At 41.2% G+C, this 23,688-nt stretch overlaps 1 protein-coding gene across 8 annotated transcripts in view; it reads left to right on the forward strand.

Moving 5' to 3' along the window:
- The first annotated feature begins 964 nt into the window (after positions 1-964).
- Positions 965-23,688, forward strand: part of fcho2 (FCH and mu domain containing endocytic adaptor 2) — a 50,457-nt gene continuing 27,733 nt past the window's right edge. For 2 of the 8 annotated variants that reach the window (XM_054756449.1, XM_054756448.1), the window contains exons 1-8: positions 968-1,315; positions 9,751-9,842; positions 11,637-11,711; positions 11,807-11,948; positions 12,018-12,170; positions 14,654-14,758; positions 16,048-16,146; positions 19,655-19,751. In XM_054756449.1, coding sequence (XP_054612424.1) covers positions 1,283-1,315; positions 9,751-9,842; positions 11,637-11,711; positions 11,807-11,948; positions 12,018-12,170; positions 14,654-14,758; positions 16,048-16,146; positions 19,655-19,751 — 796 coding nt within the window. In that variant the 5' untranslated portion in view covers positions 968-1,282. Of the gene's footprint in view, positions 1,316-9,750; positions 9,843-11,636; positions 11,712-11,806; positions 11,949-12,017; positions 12,171-14,653; positions 14,759-16,047; positions 16,147-19,654; positions 19,752-23,688 lie in introns of all 8 variants that reach the window. The other 6 variants (XM_054756452.1, XM_054756455.1, XM_054756447.1 and 3 more) reach the window with 5 other exon arrangements.

Consider the following 23,688-nt stretch of genomic DNA (forward strand, 5'->3'; position numbering starts at 1 on the left):
ATTTTGACTTTATTCTTTCAAAATTTCCATTTCTGCTTTTTTTGTTTTTCCAACTATTTCAGTTTTGTTCTTGTAAATTTTCTCCTCATAATTATAACATTATTCCCATAATGTTTGCACTTTATTCTCATAACTTATTTTCCCAAAATTACAACTTTATTTTTGTTGTTAATTCTTTTTTTTATATTTCAGTGTTAAGCTACTAAAATGATATATTTATTTTATAATTTTATAATTCCATTCTTTATTCTTGGAACGTAAGTTTTTCTGTGACCTAATTTTTCCAAAAATTACACTCATTTGTTGTTTATTTATTTTTTAATTCTTTAGTATTTCAACTTAATGCCACTAACATTACATCATTAAATATTTATTTTATTTTTCTTATAAAATCAGAACTTTTTTCTCGTTAGAATACAGCCACAAATGGCCCCCGGGCCGCACTTTGGAAAACCCTGATGTAATTCGACAAAATGACACTTAGAAATAATAAATGAATTTAAATAATGGTTGTTTTGCAGGGTTGATAATACAGTACATGGAGTGCAATGCGCTCCATTGATATCAATATCGAATACAGGTGTATCAGTATGATGGATAACGATACGTTGTGATAATTACATTATTTCCCTGTCGTCATGCGTCTGGCTCGGCGTTCTCATGCACAGTAAGTTTTTTTTCCAAGTCCACTGCACGGTCTGAATGTGCAAAATGTGTATAAAAGATCATCAAAATAATGGATTAGTAGTGAATGGTTATGATTATTGTCTTAATGTTTTAACAGTATGACTGTTATATTTGTTTGGAGTTTCTAATTGAATGTGATTTGTTCAAATAATTAATTATTTGTTCAAATTAACATTTTGTGCTTTCTTGCTGCGCTGTTGTTGTAGTTTTATAGTTTTCGTAACGCCCACGAACGCTTTTCGCAATTTTCCTAATATGCCTGAACGCATCGTCGTAGTTACGGGTTGAGGCGGCCGTTCGCGCTTCCTGGCCGCGGTTGGCAGCGCTGTTTCTCCCTACACTCCGCACTGAAGCGGGTTCATTTTGGCCGGGAATAAACCCCAGCGGAGACACTGCCGGGCGTAGAGAGGTGGAGTTTGTAGTCTTCGTCATCTGTGGAGGAGGAGGAGGAGGAGGGAGACGAAGAAAGGGGGAGCGAGGAGGCAAACCCGGGGAAAGGCAGTGCACGGGAGAAAACGAAGGGAGGTCGCCGCTGGATGAATTTGCCTTGTAAAGTTTCCACTCAGCAAAGTGCCAAAGTGTTGGCGGGAACAAGATGATAACGCCGTACTTTATAGAGAATTTCTGGGTAGGTCGTGTCTTTATTTGCCTTGATTACACCGGTTCTCTTGCAGTGTTCTCTCCGTATCGCGTTCATAGGGTGGTGGTATATTCACGCTGACGACTGGTTTGGTTGAAACGTTCTTTGTTTGAATAATGGCTGCGATCTGTGTGTCTTCATTTGTTGTTCACAAACGATCTAGCCTGTTGTTTTTCTTTGGAGAGTGTTATTTTAACCAGCCCGGGGTTTGGGCCTCTGTGAGCCCACCTAGCTTTACAAACTGTACGCCCCCTTTCGCTGCCGATTGGCTGTTGAGGGTTGTCTGGGAAATTTTTCCGGCGACTTCAAGGAGGCCATTGGCTGTTTCGACTTTCAGTCAAAGGCTGTAGGCATTTTTTTGCGTCATTTTCTTCCGTAACTTCTGAGGCCAGATGTTTAGAAAGTTAGCCAACCGTTTAAAAGCACAAATTCGTCTTGTGTCGTCTTTGTAGTTTTTCTTTTGGTTCAAAAGTGAATGATCGTAGTGCTCTTTAATGCTGTACAATGTCGTCTGTCTGCTGTCCAAAGGTTGTTTGTGTGGCCAACCTATTTGACGTGGCTATGCTAGCAAAGTGTCAGCTTGAAAGCTACATGTCATATTTGCTGACTTAATTAATAACTTTCATGCTGTTGCCAAGCAAGTCGTAAATGTTTGGCAAAATCTTGCTAGCTTGTTACAACCACTGGAGACGATTTAAATTACACCAACCTTTTATATTTATGATTTGTTAGAATTCTTGATTATTGGTATACTAATAAATTATCAAAGGGGACTGTGCACTGATATTTGGCATGCTACAAGCCTATTTGCGGGGATAGTGTAGCCTGCGGGATCAGGGTTTTTCAAAGTTTAAGGAAGGTGCAGCAGCTTGAGGAAAAATACAGAAAAATTATTGAAAGCTGCTTTATACTTGAAGGTAACGTACTGTTTTTCTGTTCCTATGGTGAGAGAGAAAACCGTCTATGACATCCATAGGTGTCAAACTCAAGGCTGAACTCAAAAAGACATATATAAATATAATATTTTTTTGCTTTAAAAAAATATGTTAAGTGAAAGTAATTTTAAAAAAAATCAAAAAGGCACTTAATCTTGCTAAACGTAAAGGTAGAAAATCTATACTGCATGCAATTGGAGTGTTTTTTGTTGTCAAACACCATTTAAAATTAATTGCACAGTGGTTTTATACTCAAATTTCTGCTTGGCACTGTCTTCCTTTGATGTAAATTTGTCGGAAAATCATAAAAATCAAATGTGTCATAATACCGTGAGGCGATAATGCGTTTATATTGTTTCACAGTTACAGGCGGCCCACGAGTTTGGTCTCTGCGGTGAGCAGAAACTCTGCAAAATATGCTTCACAAAATCAGCTTTTCGGGGAGTAGGGGCCCGCAGTGTATTTTAGTGTCTGCACAGAGGCCGACTTTGACAAGACGTGTGTGAGATGGTTTATTTTATTATTGAAGTTATCAACAGAAGGACAGGTTTGCTGCATGTTGAGTTTTTCTCTCAGTCAACCTTCTTCCTGTTTACATTCTTGCGACCAGAACCTGTTGGGACCATAGAAAGCCAAGTGGAGTTAGTATGACGTTGGCTGCAGGTGATGCATGTCTGCTGGAAAGTTGCAAATAAAACAAAAAGGTGTTGGTGTCAAGTATTCAGTTAATTGAAGGGGCACGGTGCTGTAATCCCCACCGTTTTCTCCCCTCCCAAAGTGGACTTCATGAGCTAACAGGAATAGAGGGGAGGGATTCGTCAATCTGCCCTTTGTGGCTCACTGCAAGGCCACAAGAGAATCCAGTGATGGCAAAGATCAGCTGTGTGTTTAACATGCCGGACACACACACACTTGGCACGGGGGGGACGAGTCCAATTCCATTTGACTTGCCTACAAATCATCACCCAAACCACCCACCCACACGCGCTATTGGATTTGGTGTCCTGGGTGCACACACAGTTTTCATTTTCATTTTTAACGTTGAAAAGTTTGCCGCGGTTTATGTACATTTTCTGGTCGGCGTCTCGTCTTGTTTAGACACTGTGCGAGTCCAACTGTGCTCTTAGAGGGTCCCTGACATGATTCATCAACCTTGCTTAAATGTTATATGTTTGAGTAATTATCTTCAACATTGAAAGCAAATGGTAAATTAGCAAAAATGACACTTAGAGGTCATGCCGCCACCAATGACGAACTGGCTGTCGCAGCTCAGCCTCATTTCTGGAAGTGCCGTTATTGGGGTGACGCCTCTCGGCTAAAGCAGAGTAAACAAACGCTTCTCAAGGCAGTTGCTCGACTTGGTTCAGTATATTTCAAAATAGTCATGCCAAAATGCTGTGTTGCTGCTGGATGTTTACAGTATCCCGAGTGATACTGTAAGTTTGCTTTCTTTTCCAAAAGAGGAGGGTTTAAGACGGCAATCCTCTGTTTTCGAGCTCTGTTCTTTGCAGTGATCATTTCACCGATGACTGCTTGGAAGGAACACCCTGGAGAAGCATATGGCTTGAAAGTATGGTAGAAACGCATTTTGAAAAATTATGCTATTCCTCCGGTACACAAAACAAGGAAGAATGACCACTGCGTCAAAGTTGCCACAGAACAGAGTAAGCCGTGTCTTGTGTACACACTGTCCTCTAAACACTATTCCACGGTAGCGACACATTATACATGTTATATAAACATCTTTTGAGAGGGATATGTTTACTGCGGGGGCCACCAGCGGCGAATATTGATCCACATATGCAATCAAACAGGCCATGAAGACCCCTTTATGCTCATTAACAAGCAGATTTAAAGCAACAGATACTTTATTCATCTCCAAGAGAAATTCACATTTCCAGCAGCTCTGCAAAAATGTCATAATCAACTTTTATCACTTAATCACATAATAAAACAACCAAGGCAAGACATGAGAGATAAGAAAAATAAGAAAATTGAATAAGAACAAATAAATGAATAAATAGAAGAATTGTAATAACTGGAAGGATAAGCAACTCCAGAATAATTCACACTTAGCATTCTGTGTTTTGAGGGCGACCAATCTTCATCAGCATGTTTGTGTCCAAGTCCATGTTCTTTAAGTTCTCCATTTCATCTCCAAATGTTTCTTCCGCCTCGAAAACTATTGACGCATCGCTCAAATCTTTGCTAGAATCACTGTAAACATCCTCTGTCTCGTACACCGTTATGTTTGTTGGCCTGAGTGATAGTTTACTCTGCTTTAGCTGAAAGGTGTCACCTCCGATGGCGTCTCTTCCGGAAATTAGGCTTTTTTTCTTGTTGGAGTACGACTTTTTTCTCTAACATTTCAACATGATTCTTGTAAAATTGCAGCTGTTTTTTGTATTTCTGCTTATTTTATTTTGACAATTATTTAAAAATTTTCTTGTAAATATTTTTCTCATAATATTGTGAATTTATTCACATAATATTAGAACTTTATTCTCAAGGTATATTTTCAAAAAATTATTACTTTATTTTATTTAGTTTCTCAAACACATAGCTTAAAATGTCTTTATTTAATAGTTCAACTTTAAGCAACCACAATTACATAATTTTTCTTCATAATATTATGACGTTATTTTGTAAAATCAACTTTTTTCTCTAATATTTTGACTTTATTCTTGTAAATTTGCAGCTGTTTTTTCTTGTGAATTTTCTTCTCATACTTATAACTTTACTCCCATAATATTTTGCGTTATTGTCTTAACATAACTTTTTTTTGCAGCCGGGTTTTTCAGAAAATTACAAGTTTATTCATTTTGTTTTTAAGAAATAGCTTTAAAAAAAAAACGTATTTCTTTCTTCAAGAATCATGTCTCCAATGAAGGTAAAAGTGACCTTAAATGTTCATTTATCCCTTTCATTCGTCATGTATGTGTATTGATATGCATTTCCAATTGTTTACTGCATGTAAAACTAATTGTAAAGCTATTAACAGTGTACATTCTTTCTTATGGGGAAAAATGAATGGCTAACCAAGGTTCCACTGTATGCTGTAGTGTAATATGCCTCCAGTGTGGTGGGCAAATGAGATTGCCAGACAAAGATATGCTAATGTTGACATCACCAACAGGACCTTAGGTGGGTCTGTTGGTCTAAAAGTTTCTTGCGCAAAACCGGTCACATGACCAGACGCTCCAATGTCAGAGCGCAAGCCAACTCCAGGTCGGTCATCCAGACGAGCTGCCTGCAGGGCGGGAGTCTTAATGGGGGTTCTGTCTCGCTGAGGGAGCGCAGTCTTCAGTCGTTTTCCACTGCTCTTTACCTGGACATGCACTCAGCCCCGTCCCTACTTGCTGGCTGCTGCACATGAAATGAGCATCTAAAAAACCACTTAGTCGGCCTGTGGTACATTCTGCACCTGCGTGTGATGGATGCATGCAGGAGGCTGCCTTGGTTGGTCTGGCAGTGCTCAACGTGAACGTCTTGAACTGAACATTCAATAAGGATTTAGCTTATTTTTCTGCTTGCAATGTAGGACAATCACACAGGGCAGTTCTGTCCACGTCATGGCGACTTAACTGCCGGTCAGGCCATCAAAGGTCAATTTCCTTTACCCGCAATATTAAATATCGTGCATTCCTTTGCTCTTATGCCCCCAGATATGCTGTGGTCGTGCAGCTTTTGAGGATAAATGAACATTTAAGGATACTTTTACCTTCATTGAAAACGTGACTCTTATGTGAGTGTTCCCAAAGACACAAAAGTCAATAGCGTTTTTCACCCTTTTTTTCGAAATGCTGACACTAGACCATTCTTTGGCTCCGTTTTGGGTTATTGAGGTGAGAAACACGATGAATTCAAGAAATAAGTTACGGCAAAACAGGAAGGTGGTGTCCATGTGGCGTCTCGCTGCCCGTAAATGTTCATTTATCCCTTACAGTCATCATTTATATGCATTTGGAAATGTAAAATTATAATTGGAAAACTCTGAAAACGTGTTTTGTGTTAACATTCTTGGCTTTCTGGAAATGATTAATTGGATTTACATTATTTTGTACAGGGAAAGTTGATTCAGTTAGCGTCCGTTTCGGTTTGAGTCAGACCTTTTCGGCCGTGCGATTTTTGGTGTTCCCCAAATTGCAGCGTTTTGTGTTTTTTTTTTGTTTGTGGAGAACGTAGTTGTGGTGGCCATAAAGGAGTAAGATCTCAACAAGCATGGAGCATGTACAAAATATCTGAACGTGCCGCACTAATTACGTGTGTGTGTGTGTGTGTGTGTGTGTATAAAGTAAAGCTGGTCTTCAGGCTGGACCACTAACGTTTCGGAATGTAACCATGTGCTCTTGGACGACTCAAGCGTCCTATATCAATGAGTCTCCAAAGGAAGGGAACTATTGTGTTCCTCACTTAAAGACTAATCCGAGATGTGTTATCAAGTATGATTGTGTGTTTCACTCCGTAGTTTAGTTGGTTAGACTTTGTGTCTCGGAATCACCCAGCAATCTTTCCTGTGTTTGTTTTCATGTTTCAGGCGTGTTCATTGATATCATGCCTTGTCTTTCACATGTTTGTCAGACGTTCTTCCTGTTGTCGCTGGCTTTCATCACTTCCCCTCCACTTTTTAGCCACATTGTACTTCACCGCCAGGTTACGTGAGGTTCACGGCCATGTCTGCCTCCTCTTTCCTCTTTTTGAAACATGTAATGAAAGCATGCCTGTCGTTCTCTTTGCTGCAGGCGGGGGGGAAAAAGTGCTCAACCAGTTTTCAAATTTTTTTCGCCACACCGGAGTCAAATGTAGGCCACCTAGCTCGCCAACCAAGCTAGTGCCGAGCCTCTCATTGACACAAACCTTCCAACCTTGTCATTGTGTAGTAGACAAAAGGGCGAGAGACGTGTGTGTGTGTGTGTGTGTGTGTGTTAAAATGCTGACTGTGTGGGGCGTACAGGAACAAGGAAATAGCAACTTTGCAGTGTAGTGTGTGCAACAAGGTTGGTCAGTCGAGAGGCACAAGGAGTTCTGTGTCATGTGTGTTTAGTGTAACTCTTCTACTCTTGAAACGCTGAACAAAAAGGGTGAAAATGTGTCAAAACATGTACCCCTGCTGTGTTGCCTGTGCCTGTTTTCTGACAAATACACCCACAGAGTGGCGCTGTTATTAAACCACAATGTTAACGGGATAGTTGGGATTTTTTGAGATGAAGTTGTATGACATCCTCATCAGCAGTGTTGTGTATCAACAGTGACTTACCCCTCACTTCGTCCGTGAAACGAGTTCAGATCTCAGTGATGAGGAACATAAGGCTTGTCACGATAATCCATAAATCCATTAATGGAATTACTAAAAAAAAAAAAAAACTGGCTTTAAATTATGACGCCCTGGATAAATCGACTTGCGCATGTATGCTTTCGTGGTGTCTTTCATCTGCTTGTCTCTCTGCACCACAGACTGGATGACAAGAGGGTTCAGTCTGCATCTGTCTGTGCACGTTGGTTCTATAGTGGAATAAAGAGAGAGTGAACCCTCATCTCCTCGCATTCAGCCTCTTTGTGGAGGCCGGGCTACTAGTGAGTGGACACTAATTGCCTGCACCAAATTAGCCTTGTGAGAACACATATGCTAACATGAATGAAGGCACAGAAGCGATGGTTTCTAAGGTGAACACAGCAGCTTACACCTCAATTAATGAAAAAATGGTGTCAAAAAATGTTGTCGATGAGATCGATTATCAGCACTAATTTGTAGCACAACTATCGAACAACAAAATTTGTCATCTAGACAGGCCTAAGGAACTTAGTTCCGGTTAGTTAGAGGGGCCACTTAAGTAAAGAGTTTGGCTTCTCAAAACAATATGTGTTCAAAAGAGTAATACACAAAAATAGCTCGTTGAAAAAAATCAGACCTCACAATCGCTTGGCGTTACTTTCTCTCCCGTCGTATCCCTGTGCGCCATGTGTTCCACAGTATTGACATGCGCGGATGAAGACGTTATGACTGCACCGCTGCGACTTTATTGTCGTAACATAACATTTTCTGCAACGTAAAAAAAAATGTATTAGTTTTGTCATATAAAACAACTTAAAAAATGTATTTCTAATAATATTAATACACTAAGTCCCCAACCAACGAACACAATTGGTTCCAGACGACCGTTCGCAAGTTGATTTGTTCGTAAGTCCAGCAAAAAGTAATATTACCAATGATATAGGTACTACATGTACGTGTATACATATACAGTATATGCGTATGTATGTAAATATGAGTTTGGATGCAGTAGTAATATTAAACCAGGATAATTAATGAAAAAAAACAATAAAAGTGATATAATAATACGTAATGAAAAATGGTGGTTGTGGTGGAGGAGGAGTTATTGAAAAAGGACAAGTCGTCGTCGTGGTTAGACTCTTCTAAAAGAGGTAGTGTTCTGTGGGTGGTGTAGAATTAAGCGGGCCTATTAACTCTTCATAAACTTTAATCACACGCTCTGTCCGGGTTGTATCATACAACTACAACTTAGCCTTCCTCTCTCCTCTTCCTCTTCTTCCGCTGCCTGTTGGTCCCATTAGCAGTGTCACAGTGCCCTCTACTGGTCAAGCATGTAGCAGTATAAATATGGGCTTACAAGGCAAAACACATGAAAATATAGACCAGTCAGCTTGTGTTCGTATCTCTGAATGTTTACATGTCGGATGTTCGTAAATTGGGGACTTAGTGTATTTATAATAATATTTTAATGTGATGTTACTAAAACAATGTTATTTTCCCTCATAATATTACGATTAATCTTGTAAAATTATGACTTTTTCTTATTAGATTAACTTTGTAATATTTTAATATTCTATATTTATTATTTTGACATTATTTTTGTAAAACTGCTGCAGATTTTTCAATTTTCCTGTTTTTTTCTTGCTATATTTTTAATGTGCCTGGGGGCCATTAAAAAAAAAAACAGCCACGGGCTACACTTTCGTCCCCCCCGCTGTAGCGTCTGCCCTCTGGTGGCGTTTGCTGTGTAGATCAATATCGGCAAATGGCTCATGAGTTTAATAGCTAGAGAGCAGGGAGTGCGGGTAATATCATTTATACACATGCATAACATGTTAAAGTTCGTAATGCTATTCAATTTACAGTAGCTACACAAAGGGGATCAACGTATTTAATTATTCAGACGCACGTTTGCATTTTTTAAAACGTCAACCTGACACCGTCGCCCAGCGTCCCTGTGGCGGCGGCACGCGCACTGACGACTGTGTCGGGGACGTCGTTCCCCCGAAGAAAAACTACAAATATTTTCCGTACTCCGTCTTGAACATGGCCAAGATGGGCATGGTGGACCAGCGGCTGCTTCAGTGGCAACTTGAAGCCATGCGGGCTACGAGAGCGCTGCTGCTTGAAAAAGTGTTGGCGGTAATTTGCCCTCGCAGACTGAGAAGTTGGTAGTTTCTTATTATAGCTCACCTTATTTATTTTTTGTCTGGCAGGGAGAAAAGAATAATGGCTTTGACGTGCTGTACCACAACATGAAGCATGGGCAGATTTCCTCCAAAGAGCTGACGGACTTCATCAGGGAAAGGTAAGACTCGGATTGCCTGATCGAATAAACAGTCATCTAATGCTCTTGAGCGTCATATACAAATGTGTAAAGCATAATATCAAAAGTAAAACACTACAGAAAACTCAAAAAATGAATACTGACTCACCATTGGTGAGATCATCACAACGGCGTTCTTTGATGCATGAGTGACGGCGCAACGCTTTTATTTTTACCGGTTTTGCTGCCGAGTCTTGTGCCCTGAGTGCGGTCTTCCACAATTAACAACGTCTTGTCGTGCCATTGTGGAAGGCTCTGGACAGGTTCCCTTAACTTTAATCCAAAATGATGGAACAACAAACTTCAGTTTTTAGTCTTTTTACATACTTTTGTGTTTACCTTCACATCTTCACCATAAAACACTTCGTCTTGCCTCGGTTGTTGTTAATTTGTTTTTCAGTACAGCCTCACGTGTGACATACAGGTTTTTTTCCATTTTGACAATATATTATCAATATCAATATATCAGCATCAATATATTATTCACCTTTACGCTTAACTGACTTAACTATGTACACAACAGATAGTGTGTCCCGTTCCAAAAAGGTTCACCTCAAGAAAGCAAAACATCCGTGAACATCCAGAGGTAAAAGTCATGGCTGTGTTGGCCTGTCAAAGCTACCATGTGCATCTTTGCGTCAATTGGCCAGCCACTTGATGGCGCAGTTTACTCACTTTTCCCCGTCTCCCGCGGCAACCTGATTCATTGATTGAATCACTGGCAAGCCTTTTTCCACCAATAGGAAGGTGGTATCAACTTTGATTTACTTTTGCTTGGCAAGCGGCTGCCTTCCTGCGCCGCAAGCACTTACACATGAGAAATAACATGATGACACAATGCCAAAGTAATTTTTGAGTTTTATTTTCTTGTCTCCCCGATATCATCAGCACATTTACAATTCATATTATCACATAATCCCAGTACAGTCGTCCTTCATTTACAGTGGTTAATTGGTTCCAGACCCGAACGCATTAAATTAATTTCCATGATATAGGATTAAATGTTAATAAATTGAATATTTTTGTAGTTAGAGCATAGAAAGACTGTTTATGACTTTATAAGTTAGAGCATAGAAAAGCTGTCTACGCCCTTCTTAATATGGTTTTTAACATTATTAGAGCCCTATAGACATGAAATAACACCCCTATAATCACCTTTACACTCAGAATATTCATACATATAATCACACATTTTATTCATTGTTTATACCACATTGCAACTCTTATGCTGCAGGGACTCGAGACGGCTGCTAGCAAGATGGCGAGCTAATAAGATAGCCTCACACTTAGTTCTTCTAAACTTAAGAAGCCAAAAACGTACCACTTTCAATGTCGGACATGCCATGGCTGACTTCATGCAGTGTTAAAGGGATAGTTCAGTTTTTTTGCCATGAAGTTGTATGGCATCCTCATCGGCAGTGTCGTGCATAAACAGTCATTGAATTAGTCAAGGCAGTGATTTGCTAAAGTGCATTTCCAGTCATTACATTTGTTGCCCGTATTTAAAGCAATTTCATGAATCACTCATGCCGCTGATTATTTTGTCTTGGCACAGTTGTATAAGTGTTTCTTAAATGTGAATATACCCACTTGAGATGAATGTTTGATTAGGGCTCCCTCTAGTGGGAAGGAAAAAGGCACCGTGCAGAGCATCTTTGCTTTCCTGATAGTCTGCAAATACTTTTAAGTGCACTCATCTGTCTTCTCAAACGCTACATGTTAATAAATACTGTATGGTCCAATAATGTGATTCCCCTCCAACATTTATTGTTCCAGGAGTGTTATCGAAGAGGCCTATGCCCGCTCCATGACCAAACTTGCCAAGACAGCAGGGAACTTTTCGCAGCTCGGGTGAGTCGAAAGGACTTTATGAGGGAATAACAGACACAAGTGAATGCAAATGTTAGCTCAGTTTCTCTCTCTGTCTAACTGTCGTTGCCTCTCAGGACGTTCGCTCCGGTGTGGGAACTGTTCAAAGGCTCCACTGAAAAGCTGGCCGGCTGCCACATGGAGCTGGTGAGGAAGCTGCAGGAGCTTATAAAAGATGTGCACAAGTATGTGGAAGAGCAGGCCAAAGCCCACAAAAAGGTGAGACGAGACAAAACGCCACCATCCAGTGTTGCAGTGCTTACGTGATGTTTTGTCTCTGTTGTTAAGACGAAAGAAGAGGTGGCGTCCACCTTGGAGGCCGTGCAGAACATCCAGAGTACCTCGCAAGCCCTGCAGAAGTCCAAGGAAAACTACAACACCAAAACTGTGGAGCAGGAGCGCCTCCGCAAGGAAGGGGCCACCCAGAGGGATGTGGACAAGGTGGGAGAGGACACATACACACATAACCTTGGTGCTGCAGCATCTTACTAGATTTCACAGGACCTGGTTATTGGATGTATGGACCATACAGTCGTCGCTCACTACATAGCGGTTCGAACATTGCACCCACACTCGATTGTGGTTTTTCAAAAATGAATTGCATGAATCAATCGCTTATTAGTTAAAAAAAAATGCATATTTAAGCAAATTGTATTGTTTGTTGTACTTATTCTTGGCCTAAATTTAGCATTTTCAAGCATTGTACATTGTTCTTCAGTGAGACAAGACTAGACGTGATCGACAGAACAGGCATTTATCGCAGGTTGAAATGATCTCACAAAAGGCACAATAATAATAAAACAATTGAAAATAATAATAAAAATAATAAAATAAATAATAATACTAATAATAACACTAATAACACCGGCTACCGTTGGGACCATAACCCACCACAAGCTAAAACGCTGAACCTCTGACGTCACTTCCTGTCCCTCACACATCTGTCCGCCCACCAATGAGGTCCCATAGGGAACACGTTTACTGTAGCACACACGAGCAGGAGTTTTATTTACGTCTTACATGGCTTATTTACTCTTATTATGTCTATTATGTTGGGTAATAAAGGTGTAAAGCCATTCAAAGCTGCCATTGCAATACGTTGATGAGACAAAAGCCACTTCAGGAAGTACACTGTCCAAAAAAAGGAACTGCTAACGTGTGAGTCTGTGATCTTATTTATGTCTAACTTGCCTCATTTTGTCAGATTATATCTACTATATTGGATTATATCTACTATATTGGGTATTAGGAGTGTATCGGTGACTATAGGGGTATTATTTAATGTCTAGAGGGCTCTACTAATGTTACACCGTATTTAGAAGATTGTAAACAGGTTTTCTATGCCATAAATATGAAGACATTCTATTTATTAATACTGAATCAAGGGCTGCAACTAACGAATATTTTCATAATCGATTAATCAGTCAATTATTTTTTCAATCAATTGATGAATTGGATTTAAAAAAAAAACACACATTTTTAATTTCCGCCTCTTAGCAGCAATCCCTTTAAGAATGCATGAATGGACGTCTTCCCTCCCCAAAATCATAGCAAAGAGGGCGAGGAAGAGGAATTTCTCCCGGCACCAAAATTGAAGTTGAGAAGTATAAACGATCAACTGACAAACATCAAAAAACACTCTACTGCAAATCAAGTCACTGGCACAGACTGCTACATGCACATCATCAGTAAATACATCAGAAATAACAAACAAATAAACTTTAAGGGCAGGCTTTGCGTTTGGCATCGGCTTGTGTGTACGCATGCTAAGAGTTGAGCATAAAACATACGCATTTTCCTACGCACAAGTACAAGTGGATAAATCCCACACTTGGCGTGGGAATGTTTTTACACACGCTCTTCACACACATCTCTGCAGTGGTTTGCTTCTCAAGATATCAGAAAGAGGCAAAAATGTCGATTGCTCAACTGTCAAAGCTGATGTGTGTGTGACTGTCTTGTTTTGCCTGAAACACAAAGATAATAGGTCTGCTTTCATGGATGACTAAGGAAATGAAAAATATACTGTAGTCACATGTGAGAGGCTGACATCAGGATATTTACAGTACTTTTTAAATGAAACGATTGATCGATGAACAAAATAGTTGTCGATTAATTGGATAATCCATTAATTGTCGAGTCATTGATTAATTGTTGCAGCTCCAAGTGAATCCTACTTTGTGGAAATTAACTTATCGCGGTCGAGTCTGGAACGAATGAACTGTGATGAACAAGTGAAGACGGGATATTGTCGGTCCATTGTGAGGTGTGCCTTTAAATAATCACCTCCACTTGATCACAGGAGCAAAGGAGTTTTTTGATGGCACTGGAATAGTCACAACAAGGAATGATATACTGCACTTCTCATCATTTAGTCACATTTTCTGTGGTGGGTGGAATGAAAGCAATTGAGTTTAGTTCTGTTCACAAGGAAATCAAAGCCTTATATGAATGGCTTATATTTGTATTTTAGTTCTTTAGCCTGTCGCCCGAAGTCAGTTGTGATAGGCTCCAGCATACCCCCGCGGCCCTAATGAGGAGAAGCGGTATAGAAAATGGATGGATGGATAGCCTTTTTTATGCTTGAAAGTGCTTCATTTAGGCAAAAAGTAGGTAAAATGTGCTTAAATAAGCTACTTTTGACTAATAATAGGCTTAGCTTTATTAATATATTTATGAAAAACCGTGAAGCCGCAAAGTTGGATGCATCAAGTGCCGAGGGATTACTGTACCTTGTAAAAAAAATAAAAATAAAAAAAGGTCAATATCTCATCAAAGTCACTATTTGTAATATTTGCTGAATAGATTGCGATACTGTAAAAAATACCTCATCATGAATTTTGTTCATGAAAGCTAATTGCCACTTGTGTGTCGGAGAACATTATCCAGTGTAGAAACTGATTTGAACTTTTCGTGCCTTACAGGCGGGAATAAAAGCCAAAAAAGCAACTGAAACCTACAAGTCCTACGTGGAGAAATACGCCTTGGCCAAGTCCGAGTTTGAACAAAAGATGGAGGAAACGGCACAGGTATGAGCTTCTTCTTGTACAGGCATGTTTTTTGGGTGGGGTATGAGCCTGTTCTCAGATTTTTGAATTGATAACGCTGCAAGGTGTTGGAAATGTTTGATTTTATGAGGACAGGAGTGTGACCCTGCTGTTCAGACTCACCCTTCTAGCAGGGCAAAGTCAGACATGTTCATCTTCATCTCCAGTTTCCTTTCTCATTTCTTCTGCTTTTTGGTGACCTGCGGTCCGCCAAACGAGTCAACCTTTGGCTTCAATTCCTAACAAGCATTTAATGTTGCTCTTTATTCTCCTGTGCTCTATGCCGTGTTTCACGTTGACATGAAAAATGGATGCGTTGCGGTGTGTGCTGCTACGAAACACCGATTTAGTTACAGTGGTATGCAAACGTTTGGGCACCCCTGACAATTTCCATCATTTTCATTGAAAAATCACTGGGTGTTTACAAATCTACAATTCTATTTGAATATATCAAACAACTGATGGACAGCAATATTTCAGGACTCAAGTGAGGTTTATTGGATGAACAGGAGATGTGCAACATGCATGACCACAGCATTTCATTCCAAAATGAAGCTTGCTGGTCCAAATGTTTCTTTTGCATACCTCAGACGGCGAACTACAAGTTGATGTTCCAGTTCTTTGGAAGTGGTCTGTGGGTCGTCTTGGACAGTTCTCGTCATCATCCTTCTTTGTCTTTGCCTCTCTGATGTTTTTCCAGGCGAACCACTTCTGGCCTTAACAATAACTCAGCATTTTCCTCACAATAGAAACTGATCACTGAAATCTCTGAGATAAGCTTTTTGTAGCCTTTGCGTATACCGTGATGTTGAACAGTCTTCATTTTCAGGTCAGTTGACAGCTGCTTTGAGGATCCCATGTTGCCTGCCTTTACAGGAGATTCAAAAAGAAAATCAACTTGCAACTGATTAGATGATGGAAATTCAAGGTTTAATGAGCTGACAAAACCCATTTTGTGTTCCAGTTAACCAGTGCTGTTCAAAATGAACAAAATGACAGGGGTGCCCAAATTTCTGCACCTTCCTAATTTTGTTTTGATGCATATTACACATCTTGTGTTAATCTAATAAATCTCATTTCACTTCCAAAATACTCCAGTGTCCATCAGTTATGTGATATATCAACATGAAATAATAGATGCAAATATCCATTGATTTATTAATGAAAATGATGGCAATTTTCAGGGGTGTCCAAACTTTTGCATACGAATGTAAATGAGGCATTTGGCAGCATTATTTTTTATGTTAATGTGTTGTTTTTCCAACCAACAGAAATTCCAGGACATTGAAGAAAGCCACATTCTCCACATGAAGGAGATCATCCAGTTGTATTCGCAATCCGTCGATGAAACACACATTCAAATAGGGGAGGTGAGTACACACACACACATGCACTCACTTACATGGTCCGGAACATTCCATTGGGTGGAGTAAGGTGTTGACCCTGGGGCCATGCTGCCTGGGTTCACTGGGTGTCATATCAATTAGTGTCGGCTTTGATCTCGCTAATCGTTTAACTGAGAAGCAGGAAATGCTCCATTCAGCCTTTTATGATCAACAATTAAAAACTGATCCAAACCCCGTCTCTGCCATTCTTCAGCCCTCTGTCGGCAACGAGACCTGTTTCAAGCGTCATAACTTTATTGGGGGTAGTAATATTCCGCAAACAAGACGCGCTGTGCTGTAGTTCCCTTATTGCCCATCAGGGGGCGCACAGCTCCACGGAAAGACGGTCTCCCGTTCCCGCCTGCAGCTGATGCGGCTGGTTGGAAGGAATGAGGAGCGGCAGGCCACCGCAGGTTATTTAGCGCCGCACTTCCTGTGTTATCCCTTGAACGGCGGCGAGCGTCCGGCTTTTTTAAAGGTAGCGCTCGATGACAAGCTCTGTATTTCTCTTCTCTCTCGCCCTCTCTGAGCCAGGAAATCACAAGCGGTCGTTGTGGCTTGGCGATAGATTGTCTTTCTGAAGCAGCTTGTGAGAGAACGGCGCTCTCTCGTAGGCAGAGGGCGCAATATTGTGCTGAGTCACCGCGCCCGGCGGCATGCGTGCTGACAAGCGGACACAGCGAGCAAATCATATGTTTACATGCACTCGCCACTTACATCTCTCGTATACAGAGTGCTGTTTTCATAGGTGGCGTGTATTTTCAATATTTACGCACCAAGAAAGACACATAAATCTTCAAGGTATGCCTGCATTCATAACAATGAATCTTGCTCATGCAATATTATGCAAAAACAATGTTGATGCCATATTTCCTTTAATCCCCCCCGTTTATTACTTTATAACTACAATTTGTACCATTATTAGAAACCTCTAGACATGGAGTAACACCCCTATAGTCACCTTTACACTCCTATCACCCAATATAGTAGATGTAATCAGAGAAAATAAGCCATGACTTGTTCGAAAAATGTCGGACAGGACGTGACGTCGGGGATTCAGAGTTGAGTTTTAGCTGGAGTACGGCCACAACAGTAGCCCATGTTATTATAATGATGACGCTGACTATTAATATTATTATTATGGTAGTAGTGTGCATGTTGTGAGATAAATAATTATAAAATAATGAAAGCCTGTTGTTGGCGATCAAGTCTGGTGACACCTCGTGACCAGTGTAGACTACAGATCATCAACGTCTTGTATTGCCTTATGCTGTATTTGTATTTTAGTTCATTTAGAACATTTTATGCTTAAATGCTTAATTTAGGCCAAGAATACAAAACATTTGCTAAAATTTAGACTAATAATGGGCCGTAGTAATCACGAAACAATAATTTATTAATTTTTGAAAAACGACCATAGAGTGAGAGAGCGACTGTAGAGTAGTGTGATTAAAAATGGCTGAGGGGTGTAGTCACTTTTGTGAAATACTGTATGTATTGCAATGTATTTAACATTTTAATGATAAATGTGCATTGAAAGGCAGAATTTTGTGCAGGTGTACCTAATGATATGCTGCCCGGTGTGTTGGGTGTTGTCAAATGAAGCTGCGGAAGGATGAATGTGTTTGACATTTTCAGCCACTATCATTTCACTGGGCACGATGGGGAGAATGAAAGCAAGAGGAAGAAGAGTAGTTTGGGGTGGGGGTACGCTGCGTGAAGAGGGAAAATGCTTCTTAAAGGGTTCCGTGGTACAGTGTAAAGTGCACAGTGGTGTGTGTGCGTGTGTGTGCAGCAGGGCAGGTGTATCTGTCAGTGTGCGTGCTCTGTTTGTTTTTGTAAGTGAGCTCGTGTGTGAGAGTGAGGATGCCTTGAAGGGAGAGATGGATGTGGGCAAAAGCCTCACTTGGTTGAGACAGGGGTGCGTGCGTGCGTGCGTGCGTGCGTGCGTGTGTGCGTGCGTGCGTGCGTGCACGCAGGTTGACGACATTAGTGCCCTCCTCATGGCAGCAGCACCTGACAGCTTGCGTGAGCAATGCATCAACCCCCCACACCATCCACCCCGCCTCAACCCTACACCTCACCACACATCGCCCTGCGTCTAACATCCTCTGCTGCTGGGGCACACAAAGCTAATGCACTCCACCTCTCCACGGGACCCCCCAGGGCGCTGAGGGGGGTGGTTTTGTGTGTGCGTTTGTGTGTGTGTGTTACATATCTGTGTTTGTTTGATAGCCCAGCCACTCTTCCAGTATCACGCACATCGAAATGGTGTGGTGGCACGACACATAGCCAGATGCCGCTCTCCCATTTTTCTCTCTCTCTCCGAGCCTATACATCATGTATACACCCCTCCCGCTCCACCCCTGTCCGTAAACGCACATTCAAAACAAACAAACACACACTACCGATGGGAGGGGGCCGCCAACAATGATTCAGGGTGACACCGTAAAGTACATTATGTTGCCCTACAGGCCAAAGAAATTTTCTTAATATCAAGTGGAGGCGACACGGCATCAGTTACATGCAGAGCTAACACCCCACACTTCCTCCTCCCCATCCACATTCACCATTACAAAACACGTTAACACTGCGCACCCAATCTCTGACCCTTAAATCCTTTGTTTTCCTTCTTTTCCGCGCAGTGCAGCCTTGTTGCCATACGGGTGGGAAGTCAAAACGCTCTAAGTGAACTTATGTAAGTGTACCGCCCACCGGGGGCCTGAACATTTAGACTTAATTATCAGGCTAACTTGACTACCGCTTGGCACGACATTAGGTACACAGGAGAGGTCCTGTACAAGACAGATTATGCTTTTTATGAACACAATAAAGCTCACTCTTGATAGACACTATGCCATGTATACCCCAGGCCTTTTTTATTACAAAGACAGACACAAACTAAGGATGCGCCGATACTGCCAATTGCGATACCGATCATCCATTAATTAAATTGGCGATACAGATACTGATCACATAGATTAATTATACATGCATACGTGCTGTCCAGAATTTTGGCTGTGTTTGATGCCGTTTGGCTAATGATCACACCGTGAGCCTGGAAAACTCAACATAGTCTGTCAAGTGTTTGTTCTTCAAATGCTGTATTAAATAAAAGCTTTTTAATGTGCTACCCCTGCCGGATAGTTTTTGTGGCATGTGTTGGCAGGTAAGTTCCACGTGGCAGACATGTTTGTTTTTGTTTTTGTTTTGGCTGCAGGCTGCGATAGTACGAGCCACAGGTGATCGGCTTTTGTGATTGGCGTTGAAAGGCATTTATCGTCATATACCGAACACATGCTTTTTCACGGAAATCGGCCAACACTGATAGGTGACTGATGGACCAAAGCATCCCTAATACAAACACCGTCCAAATATAATGTTAAGGAAACACTGCTATTAATTGAACAAAAGGTTTATTATGGTGCTTGTGTTTTTTTATATGGAAAAATAACAAATACTGATTTTACTTTCTTTTTGGGATTCTTTTCAGGTTCACACTGAATTTTTGAGGAACATTGAGAACACCTCTGTAGAGGCCTTAATACAAAAACTGGCTGAAAGCAAAGGAACAGGCAAGGAGAGACCAGGTGAGCCGCATCCTTCTTTTCAAATATGCGAACACTAGGGTTGTCAGGAGACACGATTGGGTCTACAAAAACCAGACGAGATTTTAACATTACTTTTAAGAAAAGTACAATGGAAAAAAAAGACAATATATTGCAATTTGCTGGTTTAATTTCTACTACATTACACTGTTCTGCACTCTGTGTGTATGCTAGCAGCCCCGGCTCCACCCAGCGAGACAAAGACTGTCTGACTGACTGCTGTTGGTTGTCCTATAGAAAAAGGTGCTGGAAGCATTGCACAGAGTGAATCCTCTTTCTGCCTGCTAACAGGCAAGAGACCAGGAAAACGGACACGCATGAACATGCCAATAAATTGAGTTCATTTTCATTTATTGTGTGATTAATTAATTAATTTATTATCATCCCAGGCCGAGTGCCCACGATGATTTCTCATTTTTTGAATGAGAAATCTTGTCACATTTTGCAAGCTGTTGTGACACCCTTAGCAGCAGTAGTAGTAGTAGTAGTAGTAGTACTTTATTAATCCCACAGCAGGGAAATTCATCTGTTACAGCAGCAAGCAAGATACACAAGTAAAGAATGCATAGTGACACATGGTTCAGGTGGTGCAGGTGTTGTAGAGCCTGATAGCGGTCGGTATGAAGGACCTGCGGAACCTCTCCTTCTTACACCGTGGGTGTAACAGTCTGCTGCTGAAGGAGCTGCCCAGGGAAACAACAGTGTCATGTAGCGGGTGAGAGGTGTTAGCGAACACAAAGCCTAATCCCTTGTCAGTTCCAGACCCAACTGTGATAAGTGAATGTCCGCCAAGTAGTTAGAGCTCTCCAGAGTAGAAGTAACACCCCTATAGTCACCTTTACACTCGTATTACCTAATATACCTAGTAGACACAATCAGAGTAAATAAGACATTAGACATGAATAAGATATAATAGACTCACATGTTGGTATTGGGAGAGTTTCTCGTTGTTTTGTTTTGTTTTTGTTTTATTTACTTTTAGTTCTGGACAGTATGTCCCGCAGTGGCTATTGTCTCATCAGTGTAACAGTACTGACACCTAGTGACCAGTGTAGAATACTACATATCATCGCAACGTCTTTGTGTGCGTCTTCTGAATGCCTTGTATTAGTATTGTTATTCATTTAGCCATTTTTATGCTTCAAAATGCTTAATTAAATGCTAATTTAATGCCATATTCAACCACGAAACAGCATGATTTATTAATATATTTTTGAAAAACAGTGATTGAGTGAAGTCTTGACATTGGAAGTGTGAAGTTGTGAGGGATCACTGTACTCGATATAAGGGCTCCTTATGTGTTGCAAACTGTTGTTTTGGCCTGTGCAAACAAGAATTTGGAGCCTAAAGACGCAAACAGTTACCATGTTGTTCTTTAGATGACACTCGTTGAAATTGACTCAGTAGCACCTCTGCTGGCTTCTTTGGAGTTTAACATCTTGTAGGTCCCTTACAAATAAAAAGGGCAAAGTAATTTTCCCAACGCTGCGCATCTGTCGCATGATGCTTGCCTCCGTGTTGTCTAAATGCAGTAATGATGATGATAATAAGGTCAGCGGTGGGGTTAGTTCAGTCGTGTTTAGCGTCGGTGTCAGTGTTGTGCGTAAACAAAGCCGCCCCCGTGGGGATGGCGCTATGGAGTGGGGGCAATTAGAAATGGGCGAGCGCCATCAGAGTCAATCATCGTAATCTGCTGTAAAGGTAGGCAGGCTCGGCATTCCAGTAAGCATGGGTCACATGGGGGCTTTGCTGGCCTCACAGACTTAAGCAGGCAGAACCAACCTTTTCCGTGGAGGTCAAAGCTCAACAATGACTCTTGTGTAAACTTTGCCATGCCACAATAATCAAGACGCCCCCACCCCCAGAACTCTGTGGCCAAAAATGCTAATCAGCCTGCAAAATGCCATGCGTGTGAATATTTAAAGCCCCCGAGGGGTCCTATGTACCCCCCCACACCCCACCCCCATCCTCATCTCCGCTCATGCACAGCATTACGTCAGGCACAGAGGCGTTCACCTCTGCTGTGTATGTGTGTAAACAATGTGTGACCCCCGTGTGTCCAGACGCCGTGTCCTCTGAGTGGTGTCCCTCATTTGTTTGGACAGCAGAATTAATTGAGGCTAAAAAAAAAAAAACGGTCAGAAATTCCGGCCCATATCAAGCTGTTCATTAGGGATCTCGCTGCTGTCAGAAAAATAACCTGTCTCCAGTCTGATGAAATAGTTGAACGGATGGCCGGTCCGGAGCCTTTAGAGAGAGCGAGGTTGAATAAACTTTCTATTGCGGAAACCATCCCAAAGTGACACGCTGCGAGGCAGGAGGGGGTGGGGGTTGCGTTTGGAGTGTTCAACGATATCCAGCTGAGCTGTCAACTGGCAGCGGGCCAGACACGCAAACCGCCCCCAACCCGCCCCCTCCCTTCACCCACCCACCCACCCAGTGCCATGTGAAGCATATGCAATTTAAAAAACCATCCTCCCCTCATGCGTGACTGCATGCGTCGCTGGCAAAGTCCAAAGAAAGGAAACATCTTCCCCTGGATAAACAGAGTCCGTCTGTTTCAGGAGATGTTTAAACACTTCCTAATGTTGGGTTTGCAGACCTAATGGGTGTGTAGACACAAAGTAGCATAACAAAAGCAATGTACTGTCACTTAAAGGCTCCCTGACATGCCTCTCGCCCGAAGTCAGCTGGGATAGGCTACAGCATACCCGCCACCCAAGTGAGGATAAGCAGAATAGAAAATAGATGGATGGATAGTAGTCATCCCAAAATGTTGTGTTGCTGCTGGATGTTTACAGTATCTGAGCGATACTGTAAGTTTGTTTTTTTTCCAAGAGGCCGGTTTAAGACAAGAATGGACAAAGCAAGTGCGGAGAATGAGAATGTTATTTTATAAATGTCATTTTTGTATTCACAAATGATTTCAAATTGACTGAAAATCCTAAGTGTGTATTTAGTCAATAAGTATACAACAACATGAATGAAAAATATATATATATATATTTATCTCTCAATTATAGATTTTTAAAACAACATCCAACAGTATGTATTGTAACATCGCAGTTGATTCTTCAACATGAAACCACTTAACTACAATTAAAACCCAGCTCTGGAAGAAATATGGGATGGGGTTTCTTGGAGGGCAAATATGTATAGCTGGATTACATGTGGATTACATCTAAATTGTTGTATGTGGACATTGCAGTCTTTACTAAATTAAGTATCACTAAAGATGTGACGATGCACGAGATGGGGTCTACAATTTTGTACAATGAGTAAATAAAAAAACTCCTTAGTTGCCAAAATTTTTTTTGACAGTATACTGTCTACTAATATAATTTCTGCTACGTTACTCTTCTGCACTCTGTGTGTACGTTAGCGGCCCTGCTTCCACTCACTGAGACAGAGACTGTATGGCTGACAAGGGCTCTCTCCCCATGCCGTTGTTCTATGGTGCAGAAACCAATGCACAGAGTGATCCCTCTTTCCTGTCTGTTTAGAGGCGGGAGACGAGGAACACAGACACACATGCACATGACAATGTATTGAGTTAATTTTCATTGTTTGTGTGATTAATTTATTCATATAGATATATTCATATTCATGAACGAGAAATCTTGTCACGTTTTAATCTTGCAATATCTTGAGACAGGAGTTACCACATGAACGCACACAAAAGTACCGAAAATTGGTACTGAATCGGTTCAAAAGTGAAAGGTACCCATCCCTAGGTAAGGTGGTGTCAGTATTCACTCTAAAAGAAATACTGTATAAGTCAGTGAATGCACCATGAAGGATGTTCAGTGTCTGTCCTCCAGTGGGATGCTATTCGTGAAAGCTAATTGTGTTTTGATTGGCATGAACCGCACACACACACACACACACACACACACACACACACACACACACACGGAGT

Source organism: Dunckerocampus dactyliophorus, chromosome 17, assembly GCF_027744805.1.
Source record: "Dunckerocampus dactyliophorus isolate RoL2022-P2 chromosome 17, RoL_Ddac_1.1, whole genome shotgun sequence".
NCBI classification, from domain to species: Eukaryota; Metazoa; Chordata; class Actinopteri; order Syngnathiformes; family Syngnathidae; genus Dunckerocampus; species Dunckerocampus dactyliophorus.